Source organism: Anguilla rostrata, chromosome 2 (genome assembly GCF_018555375.3).
Source record: "Anguilla rostrata isolate EN2019 chromosome 2, ASM1855537v3, whole genome shotgun sequence".
Classification (NCBI taxonomy): domain Eukaryota; kingdom Metazoa; phylum Chordata; class Actinopteri; order Anguilliformes; family Anguillidae; genus Anguilla; species Anguilla rostrata.
The window spans coordinates 374291-390000 of NC_057934.1; the positions used below are offsets into that span (position 1 = coordinate 374291).

The following is a 15710-nucleotide window of genomic DNA, read 5'->3' on the forward strand; positions in this document are numbered from 1 at the left end:
GCTGTGTGTCGCTGTGTCTCCGCTGTGTTCCGCTGTGTCGCGGTCTCGTGGTCGTGGTGGTCGCTGTGTCACTGTGCTCCGCTTCCGCTGTGTCTCCGCTGGTCTCGCTGTGTTCCGCTGTGTGTCCACGGTTCCTGTGTCTCTGCTGTGTCACGGTCTCGCTGTGTCTCTGCTCTGTGTCTCCGCTGTGTCTCCGCTGCGTCTCTGCTGTGTGTCCGCTGTGTCTCCGCTGTGTCTCCGCTGTGACGCCGCTGTGTCTCTGCTGTGTCTCCGCTGTGTCTCCGCTGTGTGTCCGCTGTGTGTCCGCTGTGTCTCCGCTGTGTCTCCACTGTGACTCCGCTGTGTCTCCGCTGTGTGTCTCCGCTGTGTGTCAGCTGTGTCTCCGCTGCGTCTCTGCTGTGTCTCCGCGTTGGTTTACTCTCCCGGCTCAAACCCCGCGCTCCTCTTTGCTTTGGCTGTCTCGTCGCTTCTTATCGGTTTTCTAATTAAACAAAACATCCACGTTATTCAAACTTTTCTGATAAGTACACAGTATCTTAAAATATGTAATCCGCAGATAATAGGCCTATTTGAAAATATTTGCAGTTTTTGTGTTGTTTGTTCCTGAATCAATCCATTCTCACTTGTTATTATTTTATAGTAGTGGCTGAAAAAGAGTATTAAACAGATAACTTATCTGCTTTTGGGGGAGTGAGACCTACAGATAAAAGTCAAATTAACTGCTGAACAGTTCACAGACAATTTTTTGTTTATTGTTAACCATGCATAATTTTGTCTGGATCTCTCAAGATTGCATTTTCCACCTGCCAAAATGTTTGTGGGTATATTTTCTTTTTTTACCTGCTAAATGCTTGCTGTGGCCTTCAAAAGGGTGTGCCAATGGTGACGTAGAACGGTCTTCTGGCCAAAACCTTTTGGGCTCCTGAGACAGTATCTTATGCATGCATGTGCCTTAGCCAACCTGTCAAAACATCCAGTATGGCTGCTTGCAAACCCTAGATTGAACATCACAGGAGGCTGTAATTGTGATGAAAGGGTTGCTAGACCCTGGGGAATGTGGTTTTTTAGCTACATTTCTGTAGTCCCTCATGGTCAGAGACTAGAAAGCTGCTCTGACACATTTGCAATTGAATACACTGTATCAGTCTCATGATAACATTCTTGCTCTTCATATATTGATAATAATAATATCTGACCTATGAGTACACAGCAGCCACCTAACGGGGGAGAGGATATCCTCAGTATTTTATATTGCATTTCCCATTTGTTAGCTTTTTATATTTCAGTGGAGCACATTGTGTGTGTTTGTGCTGTAAATGTAAAATCTGAAAATCCCGCATGCTGGCAGTATCAAAGTTGTTCCTGTGTGCTGCTAAAACTGGAGTGAACTAGTTTTTCTTACTTTCTACAGACATTTACATCCAGATATTCATAAAATAACGGATGAATTCAGAATTTGACTGATTGCAGCGTGTAGAGATGAGCTTCGGTTCAGCTGAAGAGCCGTGTGCTGGCCCTGGAGCCTCCAGGCCTTCACAGGTAGACTAGGGCTAATCTGAAGAAATCCTGGAAAGCTGAAAAAAGAACTGAGCTACACAGTGGGGGAAAGTGAAGAGTTAAATAATACACCTCAATCGCACACACGCTGAAACGCACACACGCACACACGCACACACGCACACGTATGCGCACATGCTCACACACATACATGCACGTATGTGCACACAGACACTCACCCACACACACACATGCACACACGCTCACACACATACATGCACCTATGTGCACACACACACACACAAGCACACACGCATTGAGTTTTCCATAATGTGACATTGTGAGAGGGCTACATTTAGTGAGTCAGAATTAAAGGTTCTCTTCTCTTATTCTCTTGAGCTCCAGGTAAAATCAGGTTCCCCAGAACTCAAAGTGATTTCAGACTTCTTGTGTAATCTGTCTCTTGCAATCCAGCGCCTGTATGTCTCCTTTGATATATGACCGTTGCATTAGTAGTACTTCATCTGTATCAGTTCCTATCTTTTTTGTTAGACCTTTTTGAATCCAGGTTGCCAACCCTACTACTCACACCAATAAAATGAGGGTATTGGTGCATATAATGCATGATTTGATTTATGTTCTGGGTAAATTAATCCTTTTAAGGAGTGTCCGGTATGTTTAGTGTTCGCCTACCACACTGTATACACAACTCATAATATCAGTAATTGGTGGTTAGACTCACTGCCCAGTTCATGGAGTAGCTATGGATTTTTGAAGGATGAATTTTAAAACATGGAATCAGTTTATGAAAAGCTGTGTGCAGAACAGCACAAAATGGCTGCCATTTCTTTACGACTCCTCGGCCTGTGTAAGGTTCCTATGCTAACGTGGAGAGCCGGCACACAGCGGCTGGCTGAGGCTCCCGATAGCGGCACTGCCGTAGGTTTGCGTTCCTCTTGCCTGCCGGGCCCCAGGGCGAGACGACGGCACTAACGCGCAGAACTCTTTTCGCAGGCAGGCCTGATTCGCACTGGTAACGGGGAGTTTTTCATTGAGCCCTTAGAGAAGGGGCAGCAGGAAGTGGAAGAGAAGGGGCGTGTTCACGTGGTGTACCGCAGGTCCGCCGTCAAACAGGACCCAACCCAGAGGAGGGAGGACGTCCACAGCGAAGGTAGGCAAGGGTCATGACCTCACGGACACGAGGGAGTCCCGGGACCTCTGGGTTTCATTATTACAGGCACTCAAAAAAAGAAATTATAGCATGAACAGATAGAGATGGTGTGCATGCAGAACTACTCTCCTCTGTAACTGTGGTAAATAACACTAGTGAAAGCTGCAATCCTGTGATTATTTGAAGGAAATAGCAAACTGTTGCGCTTTCTTCTGAAGGCGAAACCTATTAACTCTAGCGTGTGTTATCTAGCGTGTCAGTAGGGACAGAAATCTGCAGTGGGTGGTTTGAATCAAATCAAATTTGAAAATGAAATCAATGCCTTTTCTGTGAATACAAGCAAAGTTGTTTCACCGAAGAGAACTTGTTCCTGTGTTAGGCAACCCCCCCCCCCGCCTCCCCCACACTGAGGCCTTCCACCAAAATAAGAGCCAGACACAGCTGTTCCACATCTCCGAGCCCCAGCCGGGGTGGTGAGGAATGCAGGGCTCTCATGGATGCACAGTTAAAATGGCTTTTAGTCGCACTGGGAATTTAAACAACGTTCCGCCTGCTCACAAACTGCAAATCGCACACAGAATTTCAGGTTTGCTGGGGTGAATAACTGCCACCAATAACTAAAAAGATTTTGAAGGTAGTAAATAAACAGTAAAACTTTGAAGGCAATGTTCAGTTGAATTTATTTCATTTATGAGAGATTGAAACTACTGTTTTGATCATTCTTTTCATTTATTTCATTATTTCTACCCTGGTTTGTACAGGATATGGATTGGCTGTCCCTGTACAGCACTTTACAGTATACGCATATGTTCATAGGTACATAAATAAGCTACAGAGCAGCATCATATGGAAGGATTGTCATTGACCATAATTAATAATCCATGCCAGATTTGCTTTTGAATGAGAATTTGCTGAAGGGAGCTGTGAGGCCGTAGAAGAGTCATGTGACCTCTCTGTGTGCTGTGTAAGATAACAGTGGGTCTGGATGGGAGGACAGAGCTACAGTACAGTACTGTAAACAGGCCTGTATGTCTTCATTTGCAGGAAGGGCTGTCTCAGCAGTGCTGAACTCCTCCACAGAGGCGATGAGGGTCTGAGCAGCTTCTCCATGTTTGGCCAGATCAGCTGTGCTGTGAATTACAGGTCACAGAATATCCCACAGCTTCCCTAGTGCAGCGCTACCGCAGTCCTCTGTGTACATATTTAACTGCACGCTGCCTGTGATTTCAGGACTGAAACCCAGTTCTGTTTCACGCTATGGAAACGAGGAATTGTGCTACAAAAGAAAGTTGACTGCTATCAATGTGCTTATATGTGTCTAATGGCCTTTGAAATTATTCATAGAGTGTTTAGAAATAATGGCAAGTTGTCAAGTTTTGTTGAGTGCATTTTATAATTTGATGGACCTGGAAGATCTATAGTAAAGAAAAAATGCATTCACTATATGGATGGAAGTCACTTCATTTCTACTCTTTAATTGCAACGGTCTTGGAATTTTACATTTCAGCACGTACTCATCGCTTAGGAAACCTGTCTCAAACTGGTAGATCTGTTCCTGGTATGGTCAACTTGCAGATCTGCCTGTCCCTATAATTTGGTTGCAGATTTTCTAAAGGTCCAGGAAACTTAAATTTATGAACTCTTTGCTGAGCTGATGTTTTAATATGTCTTTTGGATTCACAAACGACTGAGAATTAAAAAAAAAAAAAAAGATTGCAACAACAAAAAAGCATATAAAAGCCTGCGCCAAAATTGGCTTTCTTTCCCCCTTGACCAAATGCCAGGTTTTCAGTGGGCGGGGGTAACTGGGTGTTAGTTAAGTAACAAAAACCTTTTCTACATGTAGAATGTAAATGATGGGCTTGCCACGTCTGTGCAGATAAGGCTGAAGTTGAAGGTAAGTTGAAAATAAGCTCCGCCCCTTCTCTGGATGCGGAGAAAGCAATAAGCTTTTTTTTCATGAAAAATGAAGAGACCTGCAAGAACTGGGTTTTATTTCTGGAGCCCGTGGGCTGTACAATATTATAATAACCTTTATATAATAACCCCTATATAATAACCTGTATATAATAACCCCTATATAATAACCCATATATAATAACCTGTATATAATAACCCCTATATAATAACCCCTATATAATAACCTGTATATAATAACCCCTATATAATAACCTGTATATAATAACCCCTATATAATAACCCGTATATAATAACCCCTATATAATAACCTGTATATAATAACCCCTATATAATAACCCATATATAATAACCTGTATATAATAACCCCTATATAATAACCCATATATAATAACCCCTATATAATAACCCCTATATAATAACCCATATATAATAACCTGTATATAATAACCCCTATATAATAACCCCTATATAATAACCCATATATAATAACCTGTATATAATAACCCCTATATAATAACCTGTATATAATAACCCCTATATAATAACCTGTATATAATAACCTGTATATAATAACCCCTATATAATAACCTGTATATAATAACCCCTATATAATAACCAATATATAATAACCTGTATATAATAACCCCTATATAATAACCTATATATAATAACCCCTATATAATAACCTGTATATAATAACCCCTATATAATATAATATATAATATATGGTGGTAAAGCCTGTCTTTGTCTTCTGAACAGGTGAGAATATAATAGACTTTATTACAATTTAATGGCTATAATTGGGGTAAAATCTGAAAGAAATGTTAATACCTGGACCTTTAAAGGCATGGATATATTTCTAAAACTGTACTGAAGGTTGAAAATGTGGCAACACTCAAGGATCCATTATTCTGTAGCATTTAATGGTTAGGTGTGCATTAGACATTATCGTAGTGAGCTTTCCATTATATTTTTCTTTCCAGCACGTGGGGCTGAAATGTCATTATTTATTTTTACAGCCTAATAAAAGAAGCGTGCGAATGGAAAATGAGACTCTTACATTAGCCTTAGAAAATACACCTGTGCTGCTCTGCGCCCCAGAGAGCCCTGCGCCCCAGAGCCTCAGAGCCCTGTACCCCAAAGAGCCCTGCGCCCCAAAGAGCCCTGTGCCCCAGAGCCAGAGCCCTGCGCCCCAAAGAGCCCTGTGCCCCAGAGCCCTGCACCCCAAAGAGCCCTGTGCCCCAGAGTCAGAGCCCTGCGCCCCAAAGAGCCCCGCGCCCCAAAGAGCCCCGCGCCCCAAAGAGCCCTGCACCCCAAAGAGCCCTGTGCCCCAAAGAGCCCTGTGCCCCAAAGAGCCCTGCACCCCAAAGAGCCCTGTGCCCCAGAGCCAGAGCCCTGCGCCCCAGAGAGCCCTGCGCCCCAGAGCCAGAGCCCTGCGCCCCAAAGAGCCCTGTGCCCCAAAGAGCCCTGTGCCCCAGAGCCAGAGCCCTGTGCCCCAAAGAGCCCTGTGCCCCAGAGCCAGAGCCCTGCGCCCCAAAGAGCCCCAGAGCCAGAGCCCTGCGCCCCAAAGAGCCCCAGAGCCAGAGCCCTGCGCCCCAAAGAGCCCTGTGCCCCAAAGAGCCCTGCGCCCCAAAGAGCCCTGTGCCCCAAAGAGCCCCGCGCCCCAAAGAGCCCTGCGCCCCAAAGAGCCCTGCGCCCCAAAGAGCCCTGTGCCCCAAAGAGCCCTGTGCCCCACAGAGCCCCGCGCCCCAAAGAGCCCTGCGCCCCAAAGAGCCCTGCGCCCCAAAGAGCCCTGTGCCCCAAAGAGCCCTGCGGCCCAGAGAGCCCTGCGCCCCAAAGAGCCCTGCACCCCAGAACCAGAGCCCTGCGCCCCAAAGAGCCCCAGAGCCAGAGCCCTGCACCCCAAAGAGCCCTGTGCCCCAAAGAGCCCTGCGCCCCAGAGAGCCCTGTGCCCCAAAGAGCCCTGCGGCCCAGAGAGCCCTGCGCCCCAAAGAGCCCTGCACCCCAGAACCAGAGCCCTGCGCCCCAAAGAGCCCCAGAGCCAGAGCCCTGCGCCCCAAAGAGCCCCAGAGCCAGAGCCCTGCGCCCCAAAGAGCCCTGTGCCCCAAAGAGCTCTGCGCCCCAGAGCCAGAGCCCTGCGCCCCAAAGAGCCCTGTGCCCCAGAGCCAGAGCCCTGCGCCCCAAAGAGCCCCAGAACCAGAGCCCTGCGCCCCAAAGAGCCCTGTGCCCCAAAGAGCCCTGCGCCCCAGAGTCAGAGCCCTGCGCCCCAGAGTCAGAGCCCTGCGCCCCAAGGAGCCCCAGAGCCAGAGCTCTGTTTATGGCATTCATGAAATTTAAGTCAGCACCTGCTGGATTTTTGCAAAACAGCTGTGTGCACAGAATCAACACAGACTATATGAGGGTTATTCAGTGGTGTGAGGAATGTAACAGTACTGTAAATGAGCTGGGTGTAGCTGAGTCTCCTGCACGTGTTGTGGCTAATGGCCGGTTATGAGCGCACTGTCTCTCATCTGTCCCTCTCAGTTTTCTGCTCTTGTAAGACAGTCCTGCTCTTCTGCTTTCCCTTGTTAGTGCCTGTGCGTCAGGTGATCTCTCTCCACCTGTCACCTTTCCATCCCGCTGGACTCTAATCACGTTCAGCCGGTTATTCCTGTCACCATTCCAGCACTGAGGGCTCCTCCCTCCAATCATTTCTCCAGTTAATAAATTACAGCTCAATCCAGCCGACTCCCTCCCTCTGTCATTATCCAATTTTCCCCCAAGACCCTGCTGCTGCTAATTACCTTTTCACTTCATTCATTAACCACTTATCGCCAATGCAGAATTTTGAAGAGTTACCAACACATTTATTTAATGGATTCCTTACTAAGAAAAGCCATTAAATAATGTGTTGCTACTCTCCTGTTCACATCCTGCATACCATTTACAATTTTTCATCAATGTAAAATTTGAATGAATTGCTAAGAAATAATTTAATCTTCAGTCCTGGTCCTGGAGAGCCATAGAGTGCGCTGGTTTTTGTTCTCGCCTTTAGATGAGCAACCGATTCAGACCCTAGAAACCAGATACTTGAGCAAGCTGCGTAATCAGCTGCTTTACCTGATCAACTGCTGTGCTACTCGAGCTCTGATTGACCACATTGAGACCTTCCAGCACCATAAACGAGGACCCTGATTAAATGGATGCTTTTCACAACCCCCTATTCCTTCTCTTCATTTTCAGTGCATTCATTTCTCCGATATACTCTACAATAAACACATTCTCCTCTCCTTCCTGTTTGCTTTGTTCCTGGATGCTCATTTAGCATCTGTTTCTCAGCGCTGGTCTTCATCCTGCACACCATACGGCACCTGGGCTGATTTTAATCTGCAGGCCGATTCCTGCAGACCTGTCAGGTCCCTCTCTCTCTATCTCTCTCTCTCTCTCTCCACTGCAGACCTGTCAGGCCCCTCTCCCTTTCTCTCTCTTCACTGCATACTTCTCCTCCCGCCGGCCTGCTCGTCTGTTGTTCTTTCTCTCCGCGACGCCTCCAGTATTCGGATGGCATTCCATCCATACCTCCAGTCTGCTGCCCCTTCATTTCCGCTGCCTGAGTGGCGCTATCTGACCGATCGCCTCCCGTCCGCCCGCCGCTGCAGGAAATAAGGCTCCCCTGTGACATTCCCGCCCTCAGAGCCGCCATTGATACGTGTTTGAGCAGCGGGAGGTGGGCGGGGCTTCCTGCCACTGAACCTCCATTCATTCTGTCCTGCATAGCTGCCTGCTCGGGCCCCATGAGCAGGAGAAGAAGACCTGGTGGTGGCATTTCCAGATAACCTGTTTCTCTTTGCACTCCTTGTGGTCCCATTTCAAGATAACCTGCTTCTCTTTGTGCACCTTGTGGTCCCATTTCAAAATAACCTGCTTCTCTTTGCACACCTTGTGGTCCCATTTCAAGATAACCTGTTTCTCTTTACATGCTTTGTGGTCCCATTTGAACCTGTTTCTATATCTGAGCACAATTCCATGCCATGTCATTCCACAAACTTGTTGGACCTCATGCAGTTAAGCCTTCCTTACCTAAAGTTAGCTGAGAAAACTAACTAAATTCCACCTGTAAATTAATCAGCCAGTGTAGACAGAACTCCAAACAGAACAGTCTTCTGTGAGAGGAGAGCACGTTTGGCTTCCCGTTGTCTGTAGCACAGGCGGATTTGCATGGTCGTTGTCTGTAGCACAGGCGGATTTGCATGGTCGTTGTCTGTAGCACAGGCGGGTTTGCATGGTTGTCTGTAGCACAGGTGGATTTGCATGGTTGTCTGTAGCACAGGCGGATTTGCATGGTTGTCTTTAGCACAGGCAGATTTTCATGGTGGGTCGCTCTGTCTGCAGAGAAGGACAGAGTCCTCATATCTGATGATATATAGGAGAGTGAGACTGGGGGCTTTTCAAGCAGCAGCTGTGAATGTTTTGACTCAGAAAGGGGGGGTTGTGGTGCTGAGAGATTGAGGATATTTTACCTCTCTGACCCGGCTTTGAAAGGAAAGCACTGCACAGGGTGTGAATGTGTTCTCCGCTGTCTGCACAGTCTGCCACGTTTGGGGATTCATGTATGGAAAATATTTAAGGAGAGGTTGTTGTTTGCTTTTATAGGTTCCATGTTGGGCACATTTAAGTTCAGCAGGTTTGTTCTACTCCATATTGAGCCATGGAGCCAGTCCACGTTTCAGTTCATATGCATCCATATCATTCAATTCGTAATGATTGTATTCATAGTGTGCCTGTATAAAGAAGGCTGTGAGAGATTAGTGAGTCATTTTCCGGTAGGGTAATGAATTCAAGTAAATGTCACGCATGGCTGTAAGTGTTAAAAATGCTATAAGGCCATCTCAGTGCTGTTTAAAAGCTCCTCTCATATAAGTGCCAGAGAAAGAGGTATACATGTTTCCCAGCCATGGCTAAAAATGGTCTGTTATTTCCTTAATCTGTAGATTGTATCGCATGTATTTATGCTACAGGATAGCAGGATTGGAGAGAATGGTCCAAGATCTGTCCTTGAAGCTTTTAACTGGCATGAATCTGGCATGAAATACATTTGTTTCTTTATGTTTTCATTTATTTGTGACAGATTTTTTTAGCATCCAATCAGATGAATAATTCAAGGAGGATTATTGAGTACATTAGAAAGAGATGTATTGTTGAGACATCAGAGTGCGTATGCATATTAAATAATGCTCTGGACAAACATAGAGCAGCTCTCTCACAGTCCAACCACTGAACAAGTAGCCAAGTAGTACTTTAAAAAAATGGTCGAAATCAAACAGATAATTATGTAGACATATATCCTTTACTATTTATTTTAGTTTGTTTCTCTTTTCTGTCAAGACACGCTTTGTGTTTTTCTTTGTTTTTGCCACACATTCATGGTCTTATCAATGGAAAGCACTCAAATTTGTAACGTCAGTTAACTGAATCACACGTGAGACAGTTTTGTAAGGCTGTGTTCCTAGCTCTCGTTGTTCTTCCTTTCTGTTCCAGTTTCCGAATTTGGAATCGGTGAACTTCACAACAATTTGGACCTGATGGAGCACAAGCTGTCCGAGTCGGAACGCCAGCATTCTGAGTCGGAGCGCAAGCGCAGGCATGCCAGGAAGGACGACTACAACATGGAGGTGCTGCTGGCCGTGGACGACTCGGTGGTGCGGTTTCACGGGAAGGAGCATGTCCAGAACTACGTCCTGACGCTCATGAACATCGTAAGTCCTGCAGTGGGAGTGCTGAGGTCTCGACGTCACCGCTGTGCTGCTACCTTCAGGCAGGGCTGCTGGGAGAAATTCCCGGGCCTGGGATTATATTATTCCCGGTCTCTGGGATTATGTTATTCCCAGGCCTGGGATCATGTTATTCCCGGTCTCTGGGATTATGTTATTCCCGGTCTCTAGGATTATGTTATTCCCGGGCCTGAGATCATGTTATTCCCGGTCTCTGGGATTATGTTATTTCTGGTCTCTGGGATTATGTTATTCCCGGGGCCTGAGATCATGTTATCCCCGGTCTCTGGGATTATGTTATTCCGGTCTCTGGTATTATGTTATTCCCGGCATCTGGGATTATGTTATTCCCGGGCCTGAAATGATGTTATTCCCAGCTCTGGGATTATGTTATTCCCAGGCCTGGGATTATGTTATTCCCGGGCCCTGTGAATTTCACAGACCACTGGGCTAGCCACAGGCTACAGCTGGGCTCATACAGGCTGGAGTCAGAGGAAGACCTTCCATATGCGGGTGTAGCATGCAGTCCACAGGCTCCAGGTTGACTAGCAGGGGTCGCTAGATAGTGATGAAATGCAGACCCCTGACCGCCACAATCACCAATGCAGCGCCATAGAGCTCCGGGCCGCAGTCGGCCCTGGCCCGGTCCCGATCCGATCCGAAACCGTGGAGCTTGGCCGTGCACCGCTGTGTAACGGAATGAGCCACCCGGAGGCACCCTCTGTCTGCTGAAATATCATCCGTGGGGTGCAAGCTCCCTTTGACAATAGTTGTCTAGCTTTTATAAAGGTCAGCTGATGTAATAGTCTCAGGAGCTCTGATTCAAGAAAGAATTATTGATTTAAGAATAACTACGTTCTGTAGAAAAGCTTTCAGTCAATAACAAGTGTTACGCTATGCAATGTTATGGGAACCTGTTTTTGTTCCCATTCAGACGACTGTGAATATCTATAATTTCTCTTATTTTTTCCTCCTTTTAAATTACTAGTTTGGCATTTTTTAAATTGTACTCCCATGCAAATGCCATCTGGCTAGAGCCCTCCATGACCCTCATCCTTGATTTGAAGGTTTTCTTAAGAACACATGCAATTACAATGCAGTACAATGCAAGCTTGTTTGGCTTGTTTAACAAAATGGAAAGACATTATGTATTGTCATTATAAAATTGCAGAGGAGGCTTTTAAAAAAATTCTGCTATCTATATACGTGGAGTGGTGTATCAGGTGATGAGGCGTGTTCTGGCTGTTCATCCCCATAGAGAAATGTGTGCGGAGTGTCTTGGACACAATAGCTCTTTTCTTTCCATTTAAAAACATGAACACCTTCCTTGTAGTGGGTAGAAGTCTTGAGATGCTGAGTAATTAAGTTTGAATTAAATCTGTAGATAACACAGCTCCCTATAATCTGTGCTCTAAATGTAAGCACTTGTGAATGTCCCTTCATATGCACGTCTGCTCTTTCATGCCTCAAATGCCGGGAGAATTAATGGGTTGTCACGTACTTATTCTGCCTAGTTGGCTTTGCAGAGGTTAGGTCTGAATAGTGTTCACTGTGTGAACTAAACTGTGTTCTTGGCTAGAAATAGCTGTACAAAATAAGTATTGTACCTTACTGAACCTGTGTTTAGCAGTTGTCTATGACCATGAAATGCACTTTTGTACGTCGCTTTGGATAAAAGCGTCTGCCAAATAAATGTAATGTAATGTAATGTATGTCACCACGCTGAGCCTTTTAAATCTACTGCCTCCCGAATGCCTGCGGCTGTATTCTCTTTCAAATAAATTAACAGTGCAACGCATCTTCACTGTGTGTGACTAAACAGAGAAGCACAAAGCTGCCTGTCAGTTACGTAAGCACCCAATCATGTGTTTGCAAAAACACATTTTGAAATGGGTGACTCTCTGGGTATATGGGAAGTTTGTGGGTAGAAAAGTCCCCAGGCAGCTCTGAATTTTACATGTAAGACTCAGTGATGGTGGAGCATTGGCAGCTTCTGCAGACCGCAGATCATCTGGCAGGGTCCTCGCCACACACTCGCATTAGCTGGAGAAACTGGTGGCTTGGCACCGAGCAGAGGAACCTTTCAGCAGGAAGAGCGGCAGAAGCGCAGAGGTATTCACAGATGTACCCTCCGCACGCCCTGTAGTCTTTTCCATAAACACAAGAATATCACAAAAAAGAAAAAGCAGTTTGTTCAATCTTTGTGTTTTGCATAACAGTTGTGCTGTATTCTATGGCGTACCGACTGTGGGAAATGACCAATCGGAGCGAGACGTGTTGTAAAGCTTGAGGGCCAAAACACGAATTCGCTCAAGCCCACGGGAGCCATTTTCCTGGGTTTAGTGCTTTAAGGCGAGTAACACCTTATTTATGGCTGTTGCACAAAATGAGTACTTCCCCCTGTAAGCCCTGCAGCTTAAGGTCTCACCGCACACTCGCCTGACGCTGAGAAGCTAAAGCACTTACGCGCTCGGGCAGGGAAGGTGCCGGGGGGGCGGGGGGTTCCTGGGTGCCAGCAGCACACACCATAGTGCCACCACTTCCTCCTCTCGTGCTCTTTTGGGCCTTGGCACATTTCTCTCTGCTTCCCTTACTGCTGTAGCTGCTTATGGATTACTTTCATTTAAAAAGAAAAGAAAAAATAAGAAGGAACCAGAAAAAAACCTTTAGCTTGTTCATTATGGTTTACACCAGCTCCTGTCTCCTTAATCTTATTAGAGGGAGAAAATCCCCCGAGTCAGATTTTCACAGAGTGCTGGTTTCACTCTGTAACAGCTACGATTTGGGCCCAGCAGGGTGGCCTGATTAGCAGCACTGGGCCAATTACAGGCCTGCCTGTGGGGTGTGGGGAGAGGGGGGCAGGGGGCAGGGTGAGGGGAGTGGGGGCTGGGAGTAGGGTGCGGGTAGGGGTGTGGGGTGAGTGGGGTGCGGGGAGCAGTGAGAGGGGAGTGGGGGGCTGGGAGTAGGGTGCGGGTAGGGGGTGTGGGGTGAGTGGGGTACGGGGAGCAGTGAGAGGGGAGCGGGGGGCTGGGAGCAGGGGGCAGGGAGCAAAGGGAGCAGGTGGCGGTTCAGGGTGGTGCGAGGCGGCGATGGATGGCCAGAGATTCGGTCTGAGCGCGCGGGGCGGGAGTGAAAGGCTCAGCGATGGGCTAATGAGAGCCATCGCTGTGGTAGCCTCTCACAACCGGCTGGTGCTTAAATAGCACAGCAGCTGCACAATGTGTAGGTGAGGACGCCTGTGGCCGCGCTTCTGTTTGATCGGCATTCATTTATGAGTAATTCACTTCTGCAGAACGGCCACATTAGCAACGGCAACAATAGGAAATATTTTCCACGTACGCCGTGATCTATTTTTTGTGTTTCCTGTCTTTTGGTGTGAGCAGCAGAGCTTGTCTGCAACGCGTCTTTCATGAGCGGCTCTGCTACGTGGCCCTGCTTGTTCACGGACGCGAGGAGAACAGGCTGAAACGGCCTGTGGCAAGGAGCTGCCTGCTTCTATGCTGCAGAGCTAAACAATGTTGCTCTCCCGCTAAGCCAGTGGCTTATTGTGCCTGAAAGAAAGAGTCCAGAAATCCTCAAGTCTCTCCACCTCCGTTGGAAAGCCGCCGTACCACCGAGAGAAGCCCTCCTGGAGGAGCTAATTACTGCACATCCTGCCCTGACACAAGCTGCGCTCGCGCACAATGGCTGTGCTGTTTTAAATTATAGATGTTTGTTCTGCATCAGCGTGATGCTGTACAGAAGCCCTGGACCCCCTGTCCCCGCTAGGCTCCAGCTCCAGGTCTATACTGCGCTGCTCTGGTTCCACCAGCAGTGATTCCATGTCTGCGTGTTCAAGTTTGATCACTTCCCTCATAGCTACTCTGACAGCGTACATGGCATGTTAGATATGGAGGAAGTGCTGAGAATGAGTGCTCTGTGTTGAGTGCTCTGTGTTGAGTGCATGATTTTATCCCCGGTCAGTAATGGAAGTCGTGACTTTTTTGCCGCGGTGAGACGGCTTCATTGACACATCTGCAGCAGAGGGGTTTTGATCATTAGAAACTCCGTTGTTCATATTTTGTCGGTGCAAATTTCAGGCTCAGTCAGTCTGTGTTTATTCAGGGAGGTAGCCGTTATAACTGCATAAGTAACTCACAATGAGAGCGTACGCATGCACATGCGTTTAAAACAGTCGTTGGAAAGGCTACGGCTATTTTTAATGCCCTCGTCTTTCAGCACCTCCCCTGCCGAAGGTCCAAAATAACCCCGTTTATGTAGGTCAACATTAAACTCAGTCTGGGAATCTCAGCGCGAGGACATAGGATATATTTACGTGCCGTAGACGCAGTATTAAAATAAGCTAAGGCATCATTTGGGTCATTTGGTTTCGCGTGCAGTTCATTTTTTATTTAGGTTTTATGCAGTTAATTAATAATTGTGAACAGTGTTGATGCAGAATACTGCGTGCTTTGGTTGAGACTTTGTGTACATTTGGATTTTTTGAATAATGCACACAGGGATGCCCACTGTATCGCTGTAAATAATTTAATATTTCTGCTAAATATTCTGCAGAGAGTATTTAAAATAGTTTTCTCTAAAAGTGCAACATACTGAATGCACGGTCTACCATATGGTTATATAGATTTATACTTTGCTTATAAAACTTTTTTCTAGGAGAACTCTTCTCATGGATATTCATAAATGGAAAAAATGCATTTTGCCAAAATGGCTCCTGTTTTTGAGTTTGGCATGTGAATACGCAAAACTTATAGGCTAACAAGCACATCTGGTAACTTTGATTAATGGAAAAAGAAACACAAATTAATTTACTATATTTAATCCGTTGAAAAATTTCACAGTGCCGTCATGACGTGATGGGATTACATTATGGAAATTATATATTATATATTTCTATAATTGCCCCTTGAATCAAATATTATTTATAAAGTGGTTATGGTTTATGGGTTATTATTTATAAAGTGGTTATCGTGGCTGAGAAGATGGCAGCATGAATGTATTACGAGATTAGCATGCAGAAAAGAATATATACTAGTGGTAATGACAGAGTGACAGATTAGTCAGATTTTACGCTTGTCACTCTGAATATGGTAAATTTAAATGTACCGGTTTGATTAAAACAACTAATTAGAAAGTATTAAAAGTGCAATGACATAAACCTTTTATACAGAATTGTGCATAATTATGGCAGAGTAACGTCTGTGTATCTGCTTGGATGCTTGTTTACAGTGTGCAAATTCAGTGCCAGTGGAGATAAGTTTACAAATGCGATCGGACAGAGGAGGAAAAGCCTGTTTAACTTTAGATGTGAATTCAAATAAATATGTACATCCATGTTTTCAAAAGGCTTTCAGGGCCTAAACTCCTCCATC

At 46.0% G+C, this 15710-nt stretch overlaps 2 protein-coding genes across 4 annotated transcripts in view; both read left to right on the forward strand.

The window, feature by feature from the left end:
• Positions 1-15710, forward strand: part of LOC135242983 (A disintegrin and metalloproteinase with thrombospondin motifs 3) — a 52581-nt gene that overhangs the window by 11821 nt on the left and 25050 nt on the right. For 2 of the 3 annotated variants that reach the window (XM_064314380.1, XM_064314390.1), the window contains exons 3-4: positions 2512-2668; positions 10106-10323. In XM_064314380.1, coding sequence (XP_064170450.1) covers positions 2512-2668; positions 10106-10323 — 375 coding nt within the window. The remainder of the gene's footprint in view (positions 1-2511; positions 2669-10105; positions 10324-15710) is intronic. The other variant, XM_064314399.1, reaches the window with a different exon arrangement.
• The window catches only part of LOC135243011 (small ribosomal subunit protein eS24-like), a 104271-nt gene continuing 89908 nt past the window's right edge, over positions 1348-15710 (forward strand). The window contains exon 1 of the mRNA XM_064314436.1: positions 1348-1351. Within this exon, the coding sequence (XP_064170506.1) occupies positions 1350-1351 (2 nt within the window). The 5' untranslated portion in view covers positions 1348-1349. The remainder of the gene's footprint in view (positions 1352-15710) is intronic.